The sequence below is a fragment of the Solanum lycopersicum genome, chromosome 1 (genome assembly GCF_036512215.1).
Source record: "Solanum lycopersicum chromosome 1, SLM_r2.1".
Taxonomy (NCBI): domain Eukaryota; kingdom Viridiplantae; phylum Streptophyta; class Magnoliopsida; order Solanales; family Solanaceae; genus Solanum; species Solanum lycopersicum.
Window position 1 is genome coordinate 3,294,409 of NC_090800.1, and position 18,950 is coordinate 3,313,358.

Below are 18,950 nucleotides of genomic sequence, written 5' to 3' on the forward strand. Positions count from 1 at the left end.
TTCTTTAATTTCAATCTAATATATATTATTAATTTTATCACACTTATTTATTTTCAATATTAATGAAAATGAAAATAATTAATTTATGATAAATTTTTATATATAAAAAATAGCCATTTTTTATAAGCATAACGAAAAGATAAAATATTAAGAATTAAATTAAAATAATAATAAAATAGATTTCACAATAACTCACGAAAGAAAAGAAATTGAAGCAATAACAAAATAAATTAATGATAATAACAATAACTTAAGATGTTTCTAGAATTATTTAATTTTTCTTGTTATCATTCTCGATAGATTTTTGTTAGCGCGAAATTAGATATTTGCCCTGAATCATTATTCACTTCATATAATATAGGAAGATGTTTCTAGAATTATTTATTATGTTTCTTAATAGAACTTTGTTATCGTTAAATTATATTTTTACCTTGATCGTTCTTCTACTTCAATCTTCTATATAAAAATAAATAAAATATAATTCAAAACCAAATACAATTTTGACTTCAAATATTTATTATCAAAAATTCCAAATAAAATTAAAAAAATTGATTTCTATTAAGCCCCAATATAGGTTATGGCAGCTAGAGAAATTTCTGTGGCAATATCACTTCAGTTCTTGTTACACAAATTGCAGCAGAGAGACAAATGATTCTTCAAAATTGAACAGAAAAATGTTGAAATGCACAAAGTTTCAATGGCAGCAGCCAAGAAATGGGTTGATTTTATCTTCTGCATTCAACCTTCATTGTGGTTCATCTCCTAATGCTCTCAAGGTTTGCCTCTTTACCCGATTCTTGATGTAAAGATTCAAACTTTTACTTTGTGTATGTTGAAATTAAGAGTACAAATTCCAATGGTCTTTGTAGTCTCAAACATCAGTGAGCTTAAATCAGTGTAATTATGTTGAGTGTTATGACCTAAGTAGAACAGAATGAGTAGAAATGGTTCATATTGTGGATCCGTACTAAAATTCTTCTAAACCTATTTCCGCTTGTAGCAATTGGAATCTAATGAGCTACTACTTAGGAGAATAATGTTTAAATTCGAAATCCAATAAGCAATGGAATTTGAAAAGAAACAGTACAAGTGTGGGAGATAGCCCGAAGACTGATCGATAGTATAGTCAAGGAGTTGCTGTAGAATCTGAATACAAGACCAAGGGACACAAAGTTGAAACCGAAATGAAGAAAGAAAATAAAAGTGTCATAGATGCTACCTCCACAAGCAGATTGTGGCTGATCCATCTCAGCAGAACTTGGTATGCTGCCTTGAATCGAGACCAGATAAGTCCCACGGTGCCACTAGTAGAGGGATTTGGTGTAGCACAAATGCAGTAAGATCACGTTAGCACGCTAGCTAAGTCCTTGTGTGTGCACTCACTAAACCAACCCATAGCCTCCCTACACAGATAAAACTACTCGGCCAAAGCCATAGATCTTTCATAGATAGGACTGCTGAACCGCTTTCCTAGGTCCTCATCAATATCATGACTAGAACAAATCCGTTGGCCCTCACCGATTAGATGGCTACACTAACAATGTGATATAAAGATTCAGATAAGGTAAACTAAAACAATTATAACATTTAGTACAGACAATGAACATACTTGGATTGAACAAATTAATAGCACGTATTACACAGCTATGTATCTTTAGCATGCTTCAATCAATGAAATACTACTATGTCATGCTTAGTTTATAGTAAAAAAGGTTTAGATTAAGCTTTTCCCACTCATTAAGCTACAACTGTAAGAAGGTATAACATATAAGAATAGCTCAAAATGCATACATGTCCAATTATGCACTCGCACACAACATACTAGGTAGTTTGAAAGCAAGTAGGGGCGTTACAAATTATCCTTTTGGAAAAGCAATCAATTTGTAGATTAAAGTTTATCTGGACCCCACAACTTTGGTTCACCGGAAAAGATAGTACATCATGCAATGTATAGTAGGTGCATGCCACGCGTCCGAATTTTGTTGTGAACCAAGTCTGGTATTTAAGTGGAGAATGGGGCACATTGTCCACCAAGTTTCAAAGTTCAAAACAACAGATTTGTCAGTTGGTTATTAAAAGAATAAAGAAAAAGTAGAAGTGTCTATCATGTAGAACTATAGCTTTATTGAATGCTTTGACTATAATATTTCGTGATATAATTGGTTTACATTTTGCTTTAACATCTGGAGAATTCATGTATTTTAAATCTTCAATGAGGAATGGAAGTTCAAGGTTGAGTAATTCTTGAATAATATTAATTCCTCGACTGTGTTTCAGGAAACATCGAAATCCAATTTGCCTAAGGAGGAGCATGTGTCCAGATTTCTTAAGAGGAAATGGGCATTGAGAAGCCCAGATACCAAAATTAACCAAATAACGATATCAAAAGATGATGTTCAACAGGGAGGTGAATATCTTGGGAATGTTTCCTTTCTGAATAATCCACAACCGTCTTTGGGTGATCACATGACGAGAAACAACCGACAGCAACCTTCATTTTATGTTGTAAGAGATGATTTGTTGCATCCTTTGGTGAATGGTAATAAGGCGAGGAAACTGGATGCACTACTCCCTCTCTTGGAAGATAGTTCTGTCACAGATGTTGTAAGACCATTCGATGCCTCTATCTTTTAGAATATTTTATATCTTCTTGTATATCCAATGGGTAATATTGACATTTAGCAACTCATAAACATGGTATTGAAGTTCTTTAAAAAACTTGGTGGTTCGTGTATTTTGTATTTCTCCCTGCATGTTAAAAGCCATGTTGCTCGGACTCTTCAGAAATGCCAACGGGTGCGTGTCGGATTCGCCAAAACTAGTGTATTTTTGAAGAATCCAAGACGGGTGCAGCATCAAAAGTGAAGAGTCCGCGGCCGCGCAACTAAGGTTAAAAGCATACTGAATACAAGGATATGTGTTGTCTGTTCATCATTGTAACTTTAAAGTTGAGCAAGGGGAACCAAAAGACGTGACAAAGCAATGATGAAATTCGATCTGCTCAAGTTTTTAGATTAATGTTAATATAATATCCTGGAGTTTTATCAGCGGATTGTTACTCTGATGGATATATAACTTTGTCTACATCAACTCTTTAGCTGCTGATAGTTGCTCTAAAATTTAAGTAGCTAATGTTATTCAAAGTGGGGATTTTTTATCATCATTTAAATTGGTGATATTTTTGAGAGATTTTGTGCAATGTAGAACACGTAACTAAAGTAAGTGACGTCTTATAACGTCTTCCCTTTACGCCTGCTTACATTTTCTCGTGTTTATGTTCTATGCGCTCTTGCTTGCTTTGCCCTTTTAAAGCCAAAAACATGTATGCAGAACGAATGACTGGTTAATCAGAAAGAGTTTGTCTTCTGACACTCCATGACCTAATGGCATCCTCTATATTTAGTCTCTTCGAGATTGAGGAATGTGGAAAAAAAATTTCAACTAATTGTGATCGATCCTTTTAAAATTCTAGGTCACATGTGGAGGGTGCCAAAGTGCGCATGCTGCAGCTGTTGGTACGTCACGCCACAGGTTAACTGCCGAATTTATTAATTTCATTCTTTTTTTATCAAATTTTATTTGTGCCGTTGCCAGATGGAGATAGATACTGCATTTTAACCTTTTTGTTTACTTGTAATGCAGCTGTGTCATGTGCTGAAAGGGGATTGAAGTCACATTTACTTCTCCGAGGAGAACAACCATCAACGTTGACGGGTTACAATCTAATTTCAACATTATATGGAAATGTTAGTTATGTTCCGAGATCTCTATATGCTAGGAGGGAGGAGATGCTCTTAAAGCATGCACATATTGTCGCAGGAAATGATGGCTTAGTTTTCTCACTTTCTGATTTAGAGGCTTCTTTATTCTCTCATGGATGCGGTGAACACTCCTCACACGTTGATTCTCTTACAAAAAGGAGTAAGAAGATAGCTATTATAAACGAAGGGGCTGGAGATGCTGCTGCATTGCTAGGTAATAATTGCTGTGTTTGTTGTGGTGACAGTTAATAAGAGATCTTGTTATATTTTGGCCAACATATATGACAACATATACGTTAGATAACGTTCTATACATGTGCCTTGCGGAAAAGAAGTAATCACTAATGAAATCTTTCAGAGAATGCTTCAGTTATCTGTCTTTTTTCATGTCATCGAATGGTCACTCTCTTAATGATAAGCCTCAACATATTAAATACATGTCGAATTTTGTCCTATTCTTTTCATCAGTTTGTTCCCAAATGAACGCGGACTGCCTTTAACCATTACATAATTGTCTATCTTATATTTCCTGTGCGGATTGCACGTGAAGATTCAGCTACTTGTGTGTTTCCTTTATAACTTCAGCTATATATGTCAATAATGCTTGCTGCAGGTGTTGTGCGCCTTGTTGAGTACTTGTCTCGGGATCATCTATTTGGGATAGATCAGCAGTTAAAAATTATTATAGATGCTGGAACAGGAACAACCGCTGTTGGTCTTGGAATTGGAGCCGTGTGCTTAGGGTGAGATTCTCTAAACCTCCTCGATGCGTCACATTACATCCATCTTTACTATCTAACCTACAAACTCATTATTAGGCTCCCATGGGAGGTCACTGCTGTTATGCTAGCTGACACTATTGATGGATACCGGAAAAAGGAGGAAAGTTTAATTTCTGAATTCCGTAGATGCTTTACTCTTCATCTTGACGAGCAAATGCTAACCGGATTGGAACCTGGACTTGTGCACTGGGTTGAACGTAGCTCTCCGAGAAAGTAAGTAATACTTCTATTAGTCTTATTCTCTGATATAAGTATAGCTCTTGCTTTTGTTTTTTTCCTGTCGTATCTCGTCTTTAAGAGAGTAATAACTGATGTTTCTCATCGTGAGGTATTTGGTGTCTGGGATTAACATGCATTGTGCAACTGAATATTTTCTTCTCAAACTTACCTTCCATATTGACAAGTGAATACCCGTTGACAACCAATAATATTCGAAGAACTTGTTTGACGAGTATAAGTTATGTAATAATTTTTCACTCAGATTTTCGTCCAAATACTCTTTCTCGACTTCAACTTCAACTTCAAGTACTCCTTTTTTCCAGAGGCGTAATATATACATCGACGCTTAAACTTGGCCTCAACTGGCAAGTAAACACTCCAACTTTGAGAGTGCACATCTAGACACCTCAACTGGCAACTAAACATTCCAATTTTTCCCTACTGTGTCTCGTGGACACCCGGCACATAAATTTTGGGGTGTATAGATGATCATTTTGTAAGTTGGAGTGTTCAACTAACACTACGGAGACGAGTTGAGGTGTCCAGATGTGCTTACTCAAAATCGGATTGTTTACTTACCAACTGAGGTCAAGTTGAAGTGTCCGTTTATATACAACAACATATCTAATGGAATCCCACAAGTGGGATTTGGGGAGGGTAGAGTGTACGCAGACGTTACTACTACCTCGACCCTCGTGCCTTTTTTCAGCTTCAACTAAATATTATCCAAATGCCTATTATATCTACATGTAATCATTCTAGAATTGCAGAAAATGGAACTGAATATCTAAGGGAGTATCTCACTTCTTGTTGTTGTCATACAGATTTGGCAATATACTGAAGGGGGAAGTTGAAATATGTCGAAAGATTGCTCAAGAAACGGGTATTCTTCTCGATCCGGTTTACACTTTGGCTGCTTGGGAACTGGCAACTCAACTTGGTCAGGAGGAATGTGCAAAAGTGGTAATGCTTCACACAGGAGGTACACTCGGTATGTTTGGTCTAGCTCAACGTTACAAATCTTACTTCGAGATATGCTGAACGATGAAATATTGCAGCTTATAATGCTAGTAACTTTTATGTTATGATATTATCGTTAAGGAATGAGACTTGAATCCCACATCGGTTAAATGAGGAGCTGATGTGGGGCTTATATAGCCTTTGGTGTGATGTCCCGCCACTTTGCCAGTTAAATTTTGCATCCGGATGCACGGAGCTTTAGTGAGACTCTAAGTCTGTGACACTTGGTCTCTCCTTCCTCGATTATTCGTTCTCCAACAGTTGCAAACTAGTTTTGACTAGTAAGTTTAAGTTATGATATTATTGTAAAGAATGAGACTGGAATCCCACATCGGTTAAATGAGGAGCTGATGTGGGGCTTATATAGCCTTGTTGTGATAACCCGACACTTTGTCAGTCAAATTTTGCATCTGGATGCACAGAGCTTTAGTGAGACTCTAAGTCGGTGACACTTGGTCTCTCCTTCCTCGATTATTCGTTCTCCAATAGTTGCAAACTAAACTTTTAAGTTATGATATTATTGTAAAGAATGAGACTTGAATCCCATATCGATTAGAGTATTTTTCGATTTTATCGATCAAACACAAACTGTTTCTTATCAAAGGATATTTTTTTGAAAAGATAAGTTGATTTTAAAAAACTAACCAAACAAATTATCTATCATTTATTTTTTGCTGATATATTTTATTTGGAAATTGGATTTTGCAATGAAAATTCTAGATAAATTTTCCACTTTTACTAAATTTTTGTCCTTTTTTTTCCTTTAAAAATAGCCTCATTGAAGTTATATTTCATGTTTTTTATATAGAAAGTACTCAAATAACTATTTATTATTTGTAAAAAATACTAGCAAATAAAACCAATTATATAATTTTCAAATAAAATGAAAAAAAAATATTTATGATAGTATGTATAGGTCATATATAAAGCCTAATCTATCACACTATGTGACTATATCTATTTTGAGATACACCTTAATACCGGTCTGATTATATTATCTTTGTTTACTTTTAATTGTTTTAATTTTTTTTAGAGTCAAACCATAATAACTTTGATTAATATTTTACGACGTATTTTTTCATCATATTGACATGCATAGAATTGTAATTTATAGTACTTTTTGTATAATTTTTTAATATCTAAATATTAAATTTAAAATACCAAATTAATGTGATCTAATTTAACTTTAAAAATTAATTAAATTGTCTTTTGAAAAAAGCAATATTACAATTAAAAATGGATATTAAGAGTATGTTTTTTAGATAAATTAGTTGAATAGGTGATTTTCCTAGTTTAAAGAAATTGAGTTGAAATTAGGGGAGGAATGGGATAAAACCATATTTTAAAAATATACATTTACATTTTAAATAATCTTTTCAGAAAAAGATGCCAAATACAAAATCTAAATTTTAAAATTTTAAAAATAAAATAAATAGTATTTGATTTTTATTTTTATACGTTACTATTTGAAACTGTCGAGTTGGCAGCTAATTTTGACTTATATGGTCACTATAGACAGTTGAAAAATTTTCAAAATTCAAATAAAAGAATCCAAATATTCTTTCGATTTTTTTTAGTTGTCATGATTTTTTGAGAGATTAAATTCTATTTAGTGAGAAGCAGAAGAAAATTACACCGCTAATTCATTTCTTAGAAGTACTTATATCTCACAACTTTTCTGTTTTTGTTATTTTTATCTCGTTTTCCATTGACACCATTAAATTAATTTGAGACAATTATCAACAGTAAGTTTTAATTTCCTTTTTCTTCTTTTTAAAAACTAAACTAATAAATCTCATAAAAAATTGTTCATAACTTATTAAGTCTTCTTCACAATATGAAAAAGGTTTTCGGAAAGGTGTTTTTATTGTTTCAGACCGTGTTTCTCTTCTTAGTTTATTCTATCAACAATACAAAAATTAATTTTAAAAAATTGATCCATATACCATCACATTTATGCCAATTTATTTAAATAATAATATTCAAAGTCGATAGTATCAAAAATATTTAAACATTTCAAAAACAAATCTTAGATTTGTAAAACGTATCTCAAAAAATGGTACTCGGTTGGAAAACAAGTGGAAGAAACTTGAAACTTGTCCGGAAAAGATTTAAGGAAGAAGAGAAATCGTTTATGAATAGAACGCTTATTATTTTAATAGAATCTGAATGATATTAAGACTCTGTTACAGATTTGATTCATTCAGACTCATTAAGACCCATTAAGAGATTTTTTTTAAAAAGTAAACAAATGGACTTAATAGCATGAATCTTAATCGTTAAGATTCAGACCTAAAAATCAGACGTACTTAATGAGCTGAATATAAATGATTAAGATTCATTAAGTGCAAACAAATGAAGCCTAAATCAAAGTTCATTAACAAGGTAACAAAATATTTTGAGGCATCACATCAATAAATTACATACATATCTCCAATTTATTTTATAAATAAATGTTTGTGATTACAAAATATTCAAAAACAATAATTAAATACATGTGATTTTTTAAAGATCCATTGCTTTTACAAATCAGCAATAGTAATAACTAATTATTCTTTAATATAATCATCTCAGATGCTACAAATAATTTGTTCACGTTGAAAAAAATTATTCTTTTCTTAAAAAATTTGAAATGATAAGTGTTTATTTACAAAATATAAACTTATGAATCACATTTTATATTAAGAAAGATTTGAAATTACAAGTTGAAAATGAAATCTATATTTTTTTTGAGAGAGAGTGTGGAATTTCAAAACATGATTTGAAATTCAAATTCAAATTTTGTTCACATTTTATCAAGTAATATAAATCAATGCTAACTTTTTAAACAAAAAAAAAAACTTCAAATCTAAACCCCAAATTCTATATCCAAAGGCTTACCAAATATTATAAATGTCATATATGACATTTCAAGTTCTTGTATAGAATTTATATATATATATATATATATATATATATATATATATATATATATATATATATATTGATTTTCAATTCGATGTTTGATATCTATATTAAAATCTGACTAAATCTAAATTTATATCAATAAAATATCTCCTAACAAAGAGATTTTATATTCAAAAAGACTTAATCCCAAAATCTCCACTTCACTACCATCTTAATAGTCAATACACATTGCACCTAACAAATTTTCATAGTATATATAGTCCAAAGCTTCTTATGATGCATCAAATACTTATCTTGGATGCTTCAATAAAAAATAATAAGTAATAAATAAATACATTGTGAAACTCGTAAAAAATAATAATTTAAAGTATATTCGATCATTTCATTCAAAAATAAATAAATAATGAAACATGCACTTAAGGATACGGTCTCATGGTCAATAACGTGGGTTGAACACAAAAAAATTTTAGATTCCAATAAAGTAAAACACTAGGATTTTTCTTTTCATCTGTTCTAGCCTTGGCGAACAAAATTATTAAATTCTTATTGCTGATGGGAGATGACAGATATCTTAATCGACAGAATTATTTACTACATATCGCTAGTAGAAGGCGGTATATATTTTATAGAATCAATCGACATACGCGCAAGCTGATTCGAACACCATGTTTATTTAAAAAACAAAACAATAAAACAGGTAAAAGAAGAAAAATATCTATCACTCCATCACATCATTTTATGATAAATAGTACAAACTACACCTAACAAAGGTCTTATTTTTCATCCCAACCATCAAATTTTGAAAACAAAAAAGGTAAAAGAAAATATTTTCAAAGTTTATAATAGTCCAAAGTTTCTTATCTTGGATCCTTTAGTCAGAAACAACAAAGTAGTTGGCTAACTTCCAAAAATCACCATTGGGTTTATCAACAAGTGGCCAAAATTTCCATTCCTTTGGGCTAAGAGTCTAACAAGTAAAAGACAAAACATCAATGTGCTGTCTTCTTTTGTCTGTTTCCTTAAAGCCATCTTCTCTTTGTATTAGTTTTTTATTTTTCTACGCTCTATCTGTCTTAATTTATATGATACTGTTTAAATTATGAAATATTTTGATTATGAGTAGGGTCATATAATCTTAAAGTTTTCTGAAAAATAATATGCATATCTACAAACTATACCTAGAATAAGGAAAAGTATGTAAGTGTTTTCAACCTATGCTCGGAATTTTAGATACTCACTTATACTATATTAAGTAATTATTAAGCCCCCCCCGCCCCGAATTTATCTTATAAATAATTTTCTGTCCCTTTTCGTTTAACATGACACTATCTTCTGGGTCCAATGCATGTTGATAATTTTTTTCAAGCTATCTGGTTGATAGTGTCACGTAAACGAAAAGGAGTTAAAAATTATTTATAAAATAATTTTTTTTGGGTGGAGGGGGTGATGGGACCTTAGGACATAGACTAAGAGGGTACTTATGCATTTTTTAGTAAAAAGAACTATAAATCACGAATATTTAAAGGCGTGTTAACAAATCACAATTTATAAGGGAGTATTGCTTATTCCTCCCTCTCAAATAATTATATGTAGTTTTTGTTTAAAAATAGTTATTTCAAATTATCTGTTGTTTTAGAAGTTTACGATGAAAGAATTAATTTTGTAAGAAATCTAAAATTTATTTATTTATTAGTATTATAACCTTTTATTAAGAGATCTTCGTTTATAGTTAATTACACAGACAAAAAAAAATCTTCATTCTTATGTATACGAAATTTGAATAAGTTATTTTCTTTTATTTGTTTTGTAAATGGTTAAGAGATTTTAATTTTTCTTATTGTAATGTTATAATTGTCCAAATACCAATAATGTAATTAGCTTTAAAAGGAGAGCGTGAAAGAGAATTACGATAAATAGTTTAAGACGGAGGAAATAATAATAGTCATTATGATGAAAGAGAAGATATAGACCAAGTTGAATTGTCTTTTCTTCTTGCAAAATTCCCAAACTTACCCCCACAATAAAAACAAATGAATTGATGTCATTTTTTCTTGTCTTTTGTTAGGACATGTTTGGATTTTAGTATATTTTCAAGAATATAGTAGTCTTTTAGCCAACCTTGATTCCTTGTCCACTTTAGTTAGTGACAAACATACAACCAAAAAGTTGTTCCATAGTCTATACTTACTACCTCAGAGACAACAAACAAAAGAGCTTGGATTTTGTGTTGGGGTGGGGGTGGGGTTGTTCTTATTTGAAACATATTGTCATAAGCAAAGACCAGTACATGGTTTTTATCTAGTAGTCTATCTGTTCTTTTTATCCTCTAGTGTTTGTAATTCATTTTAAAAAAAATTACAAGAGTTAAAGATGATAATTGAGAGGCAGAAGGGGGTTGGTTGTGATGAATTAAGTGTTTGAAATATGATATAATTAAATAATTAAAAGTATGATTTTTTGGACAATTATATATTGATTGTTAAATGATTATATAATTTAATACGATATCAGAATAGGCTGATATAAAAGACGTGTTAAAACTATGGTACCTGTTAGATGATTGTGCTTATTACTGCCTCTAATAAGTTGAACTACTTGAGGTAAGATATTTCATTTATAATTATTCAAAAATTAAAAATAGGGAGAAGACTCAAATATGCCATCGAATTTTTAGAAAAGGTTTATTTATGTCATCAGTTAAAAGTTTGGCTCATTTATGCCATTACCGTTAAAGAAAAGACTCATTCATACCATTACTTTTTAACAATGATTTTGCAATATCATTTTTTACACGTGGCCAATTATAATTCGGCCACGTCATCAATAAAAAAATCATAATTCTGAAAATAAATTGAGCAATTTTTAAAAAAAATAAATTGATGACGTGGCCAATTATCAGCAATTTTGTAAAATAAAAAATCAAAATTCTGAATAAAAATTGAATTTTTTTTATTAAAAAATTGATGATGTGGCTGAGTTCCACGTGTCAAAAGTGATATCGCAAAATCATTGTTAAAAAATAATGGCATGAATGAGGTTTTTCTTTAACAATAATGACATAAATGAGTCAAACTTTTAATTGATGGCATAAATGAGCCTTTTCTAAAAGTTCAATGACATATTTTTAGTATTTTCCTTTAAAAATAAGTATAAAAACGAGTTATTCTTATAAATTATAAATTAAAAGCTCCCTTTAACAATTTAAATTTTTAAGTTAGATAATCACATATTTTACTTTTAACTATATAGACATTAAATAGCTTAGTATGTAAATAATTGTAAGTGTGATAATAATCATAACCAAATATTTCATTTGAATCTCTTCTTTACAATGTGGAAAAGAGAAAAATAACAGAAATATTTTCCTAAAAGTAGAGAAAAAGATAAGTCCAATAAAAAACACACCCCATAACCTATTTATAACTTTTACTAATTTTATACCATAGTAATACTATTTGTTGTTTATTACTTTATTTGTGTTAAAACATAATCTGATGTTATATTAAGACCTAATATATAAATAATATCTTTTAATTTGGTCTTAATTTTTTTTTATGTCCTTCGGTTTTGAGCGTGAATAAGTAGATGCTTAAATTTGAATGAAGTTTAACAAATAGACACAGACATTCTACATGACATCCTATAAGATAATTTGAGTCATACGTGGTGTCTTGTGCATATTATGTCAGGTAAGACTCATTTACTCGTATAACTTTATACAAATTTAAGTGATTCTTTATATGCATCCAAACTTAAGGCGCATAAATGTGAAATGAAACTAAGTTAAACAACACATTTTTGTGTTATGCCTTAAATTGGTTGATACACACTTAATCTCTAGTGGAACTAATATTTAATCAATTCACGATTAAAATGCGAGTCTGGAACCTAAATAAGCTATAAAAATATAAAAGTAATAAAAAAAAGCCACTATTTTAGTATGTAACTAAAATAAGCTTAGTGGAAGAAAAAGATCAACTTCATCCAATTTCTAAACATTTTTTGTTAGTGTCATAACGTGTATTTTTAATATAAAACGAAACTTTTTTTTACACTTTATAAAGTGTAACTTTTTCTTCCACTTTATAAAGTATAACTTTTGCTTATACTTTTTAAAGTGGAAGATTTTCTTCCACTTTGTAAAAAACTGAAACTTTAAACGGTATGCCTTGTAAAAAATCAATTGGATATTTAGCATTGTGTTTGGGAGGAAAATTATAATAAACAGTATTTTCGTCATGTATAATTTCGTTATCCCAATAAATTGAAACTTTAACTTTAGGTGTAGAAGACATTTTTTTTAGATTGAAATGAAGAAAAATAAAAGATTTTATGTTGTAGATGCTATCATCTATGTTTAAACGTCCTTAAATAGAGAGTGAAAGATTTTTCAGAATAAAAAAATAAAAATGCATAATGTAACTTTTTTTTCGTTTTTATGATATATCAAATCATATAATTGTATGACAACATTGTAACGCTTCTTCAAAACGTGAAAAATAGTCCTCTTATAAAGTGTAAGATTTTCTTTCACTTTATAAAGTGTAAGAAAAAATTTCACTTCGTAACAAAAAGTTCCGTTATATATTAAAATACATGTTATGACACTAACGAAAAACGTTTTGAAAATTAGATAGAGTGGAACTTTTTCTTCCACTAAGCTTATTTTAGTTACATACTAAAATAGTGATTTATTTTGATGATTTTTATGGCTTATTTAGATTCCAGACTCTCAAAATGCAATAAAATAACGAATAAATAAGATATGAAACTTGTAAAAGCCTGATAGTTTTAAGTATCTTAAATCATTTCACGCGAAATAAAAACAAGACACACACCCAAGGGTACAATCTCATGATCAATGACAACCAAAAAGTCTCAAGTTCAATTTCCATTAACGGATAGAGTTATATAACACTTATTACTTTGCGATATACATACAAATCGACTCGAACACCGTAATTATAAATAGAATACAAAACAATTAAGAGAAAACTGATACACAAAAAGCCAAAAAAAAAGAGGGGCTCTGTTTTTCACACACAAAAAAAATTCCATATTCTTCTGAAAATAAGCAAAAACACAAAAACAAAAACAAAAATATTAACGACATGCTTTTGTAGACAACAAAACAAAGAGTATGACACCTTTTTAATTCAACCCAATTCATCTCTCTCTATATCTTCACCATTAAAAAAAAAAATTACACACAGAGAACCCAGAAAAATCTTGAACCCAGCTAGAACTTTTTTTTTTTGGTTATTTGGCAAAGTTGTTATGGTTTTTGTGGGTTTTTGATGAATTTAAAAACCCAGAAAGGAATTTGTAGTACTTTGTGTTGTTTGTGAGTTGTTGTCAAATTTGTGTGTTTTTGGGTGTACTTGTGCTCTGTTTTTCTTTTTGGTGATTCTTAAACTTTGTTTTAAGAACTTTTTGTTTTGATTTTTGTGAGTGTTTTTGATGAATTAAGTTACCCAAAAAGGAATTCTTGAATCTTTGTGTTGTTTGTGAGTTGTTGTTTTTTTTGGCAAATTTGTGTTTTTTTTTGGGTCTTGAACTTTTTTGGGGGATTTTGTTGTGTTTTCTCTATGGGTTTTTGATGAATTTAATTACCCAGAAAGGAATTCTTAAATCTCTGTGTTGTTTGTGAGTTTTTTTTTTTGCCAAATTTGAGCTTTTTGGATACTTGTGGTGATTCTTGAACTTATTTTATGAGTTCTTGTGTTGCTTTTTGTGGGTTTTTGATGAACTGAATAACCCAGAAAGGAATTCTTGGTTCTTTGTGTTCTTTTGTGAGTTCTTGCCCAATTTGTCATTTTTTTGGGAACTTGTGCCAAGATTTGTCTTTTTTGTTCATGTTTGTTGGCATTTGTGTCATCAAGTTTTGAGTTTTTTGATATCAAGAATTCACCACAATGTTACAAGATGATGGTTCATCATCAGTGACTTCATCATCACCACTTCAAAATTTCCCAATGATGTCAATTTCACCTAGCTTTGTTGGTGGTGGTGGTTCACCATATCAGTGGCTTAAAGATTTGAAATCTGAGGATAGAGGTTTGTATCTGATTCACCTTTTGCTTGCTTGTGCTAATCATGTAGCTAATGGTAATCTTGAAAATGCTAACATTGCACTTGATCAAATCTCCTATCTTGCATCTCCTAATGGAGATACAATGCAACGAATCGCCTCGTATTTCGCTGAATCACTTGCTGATAGGATATTGAGATCTTGGAATGGGATTTACAAGGCGTTGAATTCGACTAAGTTGAGGGTTGTATCTGAGGATATACTTGTTAAGAAGATGTTTTTCGAGTACTTTCCGTTCTTGAAAGTAGCTTCTGTGATCGCTAATCAAGCGATCATAGAAGCTATGGAAGGTGAAAAAATGGTTCACATTGTTGATCTTAATGCTTCCGAGCCTTTACAGTGGCGTGCGCTCCTTCAGGATTTGAGCGCACGCCCTGAAGGACCCCCGCATTTGAGGATTACGGGGGTCCATCAACAAAAACAAGTGTTGGAACAAATAGCACATGTTCTAACAGAGGAAGCTGAAAAGCTTGATGTCCCTTTTCAGTTTCATCAAGTAGTTAGTAAATTGGAGAATCTTGATATCGAAAAGCTACGAGTTAAAACCGGGGAGGCGTTAGCGATTAGCTCGGTTATGCAATTGCATACTCTTCTTGCACATGATGATGAACCCCAAAAGAAATCCCCTTTGGGTTTTAAGCATTTGAATGGTGTTCATTTGCAAAGGGCAATACTAAACCAAAACACTCTAGGGGATTTGCTCGAAAACGAGATGATGACTCATAGTGTTTTTAGTCCGGGCAATGAATCAGCATCCTCATCTCCGTTATCATCGAGTGCATCAACAAAGATGGAAGGATTCCTCCACGCGTTGTGGGGGTTGTCACCAAAGGTCATGGTGGTTACAGAACAAGACTCGAATCATAACGGTACAACCCTTATGGAAAGGCTATCCGAGTCGTTGTATTACTACGCTGCATTGTTTGATTGTCTCGAGTTCACACTACAGAGAACATCGTTAGAGAGGTTAAAGGTCGAGAAAATGATGTTTGGCGAGGAGATTAAGAACATTGTAGCGTGTGAGGGAGGTGAACGTAGGGAGAGACACGAAAAGTTGGATAAATGGTTTCAAAGACTCGATGGAGCTGGTTTCATGAACGTGCCTTTGAGTTATTACGCGATGTTGCAAGCAAGGAGATTGTTGCAGAGCTATAGTTGTGAAGGATACAAGATTAAAGACGAGAATGGTAGCGTGGTGATCTGTTGGCATGATCGCGCGCTCTTCTCAGTCTCAGCGTGGAGATGCAGGAGGTGAAAACTAAGAAAAGTTCACAAATAACAAAGGGATTTTACTCGAGAAGTTGAACTCCGAAAAACACGTTTAGTTCATCTTGCTATTTTCCCTTTGTAAAGGTACTTTTTTGTGAAGTGAAAACTCAAAACTCTCATGGAGATTGTTATCTTTTCTAATTTGCCCTATCTTGAGGATGTTAGGGTGGTGACTTTCTTTCATTTTTGTTATATATAAAGTTCATAATTTTGTGTATGATTTTAGTTCCATAAGAAGACCTAAAGCATTTTCATTATTAGTAGAGTTTATTGTCGAAAACACACTCGAACTATTGCTTTTTGTTTTGCGAGTTCCGCACTCTTACTATCAGTTGTTCTTTTGAACGATAGTTCAGATAGAAAAGTGGAATAACTAATCATTATTTGTGATTTAATATATTGATCGGTAGAAAAACGAAATAACTGAAAGTTAGGATATGAAACTCACGAAAAAATGAAAGCTCGATATGTTGTTTTGACCATTATCTCTTATTAGTTAGATAAAGTTCCTAAGTTCTATAAGAGACATCTTCCCATACTTTTATGTGGAAATTAAATTTGGACAAAAATTGTTTTTACTCAAAAAATGCGGAGAAACTTAGAAAGATTTGAACTTTATGAATCGCTGACTTGGTTTTATGGCGTTTGAAACTCTTAATAAATTTTTGAATTTCATAAATTGCTCATTAGATTTCACTTGTCAATCTATCAAATTCTAGTGGTTTAGCTAGGGGTATTTTTGTCCAATTTTTTTTAAATATAATTTTAAATCCTTAATTAATCTTAAAATGGTGATTAAACGAATCTCTTTATGGACTGCTTAAAACATTAACCAAAGAATTTTATTTTCGAACAATGAAAGTTAAGGATTTGGTCATTGGTCTATGCTTTACCTTAGTAAGACGAAAGACGATGGCGGAATCACAATTTTTTATTAGAGATTTTAAAATATAAAAAGATAAATAAATACGAAGAAATTGAAGGGATTCAATATTTAATATATCTATCACAAAAATAAATTTAATTATGTATAAAAAATAAAAAATTTCATCAACAAAAATTCAAACGAACCTTCGATTTTATCTGGCTCCACCCTCAATGAAAAGGATAATTTCTTTTATATCGATATTAATTATGTTATACGTGAAACATACCTTGTGATATGTGCTATGTCTTAAGGTATCTAAGCCCTTTTTGTTTGCATTTTTGCTTTAAAGTTCAGTTGTTTTTATTTGAAGTTCTAATATATATAACTAAAATTTTATTATTTTTGTCTGAACTTCTATCGTTTATTTGAAGTTGTTTCGAAGTGAATAGATTTGCAAAGTTTTATATGAATAAAGTTTCATTATTTTTGCCTTTTTATCTAAAATTTTTGCATATATTACTGAAGTTTTATTATTTATATCTAACTGTAATAATATAAAATTTCGAACGCCGCATAATTAATATTATTCTGAAATGAATAGACGTGGATTTTTTTTTTTTAAAAAAAAGTTTACATATTAAATTAAATATGATATCCAAATGAAGTACCCCATTAAAAAAATACCATTTGATTTTGGTGAAATTTGTGTATGCTCATGTTTGGTGCATTTGAAAAACAAGTATAAAGAGACAATTAGAGGTCATGGACTAATTGAGTAATCAAAGAGTAAGAATTTGAGAATAAAATAGTTAAATCAATTTGTGTAATTTCGTATCTTTATTTGTCACAAAAAAAAAAAAAATCTATCCATATTTCCTTCTTCCAGGTGATGGAATGTTTGATAGAATGTACTAAAATAATATTAAATCGATTGTATTAATTAGGAGTGTTAAATGAACAGTATTAAAAGGGGAATTTTCACATATAATCACTCAAAAAATTATGTTTCATAATTATAGTTTGATAATTATGATTCGTAGCTACATGTTAGAGTGAGGAGAGATACGATTGAGATTGGGAGAGGGAGGAGAAAGGCGAGTGAGAAAGGGAAGAGAGTGGAGAGAGGCGAATCTACATGTACATATGTCGAATTGTATATGTATATATGTCAAATAATTGTATATATGTAACTTATATACATATGTATTTATATATTTGGAAAGCGAGATTGAAAGAGTGAGGAGAGAGACAAGCGAGACTGGGAGAGGGAGGAGAGAAGCGAGCGAGAGAGAGCAGAGAGTGGAGAGAGGCAAAATATATATGTATATATGTCAGATAATTGTATATATGATATACATATGTATTTGTATATCTGGCGAGCAAGATCGATAGAGGGAGGAGAGAGGCTAATTATATTTGTATTTTGTCATATAATTGTATATATGTGACGTAATTACAACTAAAATTAAGCTGCGAGCAGTAATTAACTCAAACTATAGCTATGTTAGCTAATTAACTGCTATATGTTTGCTTATCCGCGTAATTTTCTCATATAAAAATGGGTTGAAATAGCAATTGAAGTGGATCCTGACCTATACTTTGGACTCAAATGGGTTGCGTTTCAAATGAGTTTGGTCTTGACTCGTCCAATTTGATCCGCTTAAATCTCAATAATTTTAATATATCATTATTTAAGTTTTATATTCACACTTTGAATTTCAACTCAAAAAAAATTTAATAAGTTACGAATGCATAGATGAATCATAAAATATATAAAATAGATAGTAATTCATATCTTCAATATAGGAACATACATTACATCAATGCAAATAAAGTGTTTTTAATTGAAAACTAAAAAGGGCTCAATCAAAGATTCTCTTAAAATAGGTTAAGACTTGAATAAGTTTAGATTGAACTTAATTCAAATTATCTTGAGCTCAACCCTTAAATTTATGGACAGGTTACCTATAGTAATTTCAACACCAAATTGGCCAAATTGAATCAAGACATGGATGTAATTTGTTGTGTTAAGA

At 30.9% G+C, this 18,950-nt stretch overlaps 2 protein-coding genes across 3 annotated transcripts; both read left to right on the top strand.

Annotated features, from left to right (window-relative positions):
- Positions 1-383: 383 nt before the first annotated feature.
- LOC101256906 (D-cysteine desulfhydrase 2, mitochondrial) lies at positions 384-6,370 on the top strand. Of its 2 annotated transcripts, none has more exons than XM_019214013.3 (7): positions 384-776; positions 2,278-2,604; positions 3,473-3,531; positions 3,643-3,975; positions 4,375-4,504; positions 4,580-4,756; positions 5,587-6,370. In XM_019214013.3, exons 2-7 carry the CDS (start codon positions 2,537-2,539, stop codon positions 5,801-5,803), a joined length of 984 nt encoding a protein of 327 aa, XP_019069558.1. In that variant the 5' UTR covers positions 384-776; positions 2,278-2,536; the 3' UTR covers positions 5,804-6,370. The 2 variants fall into 2 exon arrangements, with proteins under 2 accessions (XP_019069558.1, XP_004228490.1); XM_004228442.5 differs by having other exon boundaries at positions 564-776; positions 3,473-3,515.
- A 7,292-nt stretch (positions 6,371-13,662) lies between these two features.
- Positions 13,663-16,266, top strand: LOC101256615 (scarecrow-like protein 3). Its single transcript, XM_004228441.5, has one exon. The coding sequence runs from the start codon at positions 14,605-14,607 to the stop codon at positions 16,033-16,035; it is 1,431 nt and encodes a 476-aa protein (XP_004228489.1). The 5' UTR covers positions 13,663-14,604; the 3' UTR covers positions 16,036-16,266.
- The last annotated feature ends 2,684 nt before the right edge of the window (positions 16,267-18,950 follow it).

Excerpts from the sequence above, each read along its gene's own strand:
- LOC101256906 (XM_004228442.5), top strand. The coding sequence starts at position 675 with ATGTTGAAATGCACAAAGTTTCAATGGCAGCAGCCAAGAAATGGGTTG. Across the intron at positions 777-2,277 it reads CATCTCCTAATGCTCTCAAG|GAAACATCGAAATCCAATTT; the intron begins GTTTGCCTCTTT and ends ACTGTGTTTCAG. Across the intron at positions 4,757-5,586 it reads GAACGTAGCTCTCCGAGAAA|ATTTGGCAATATACTGAAGG; the intron begins GTAAGTAATACT and ends GTTGTCATACAG.
- LOC101256615 (XM_004228441.5), top strand. The coding sequence starts at position 14,605 with ATGTTACAAGATGATGGTTCATCATCAGTGACTTCATCATCACCACTT.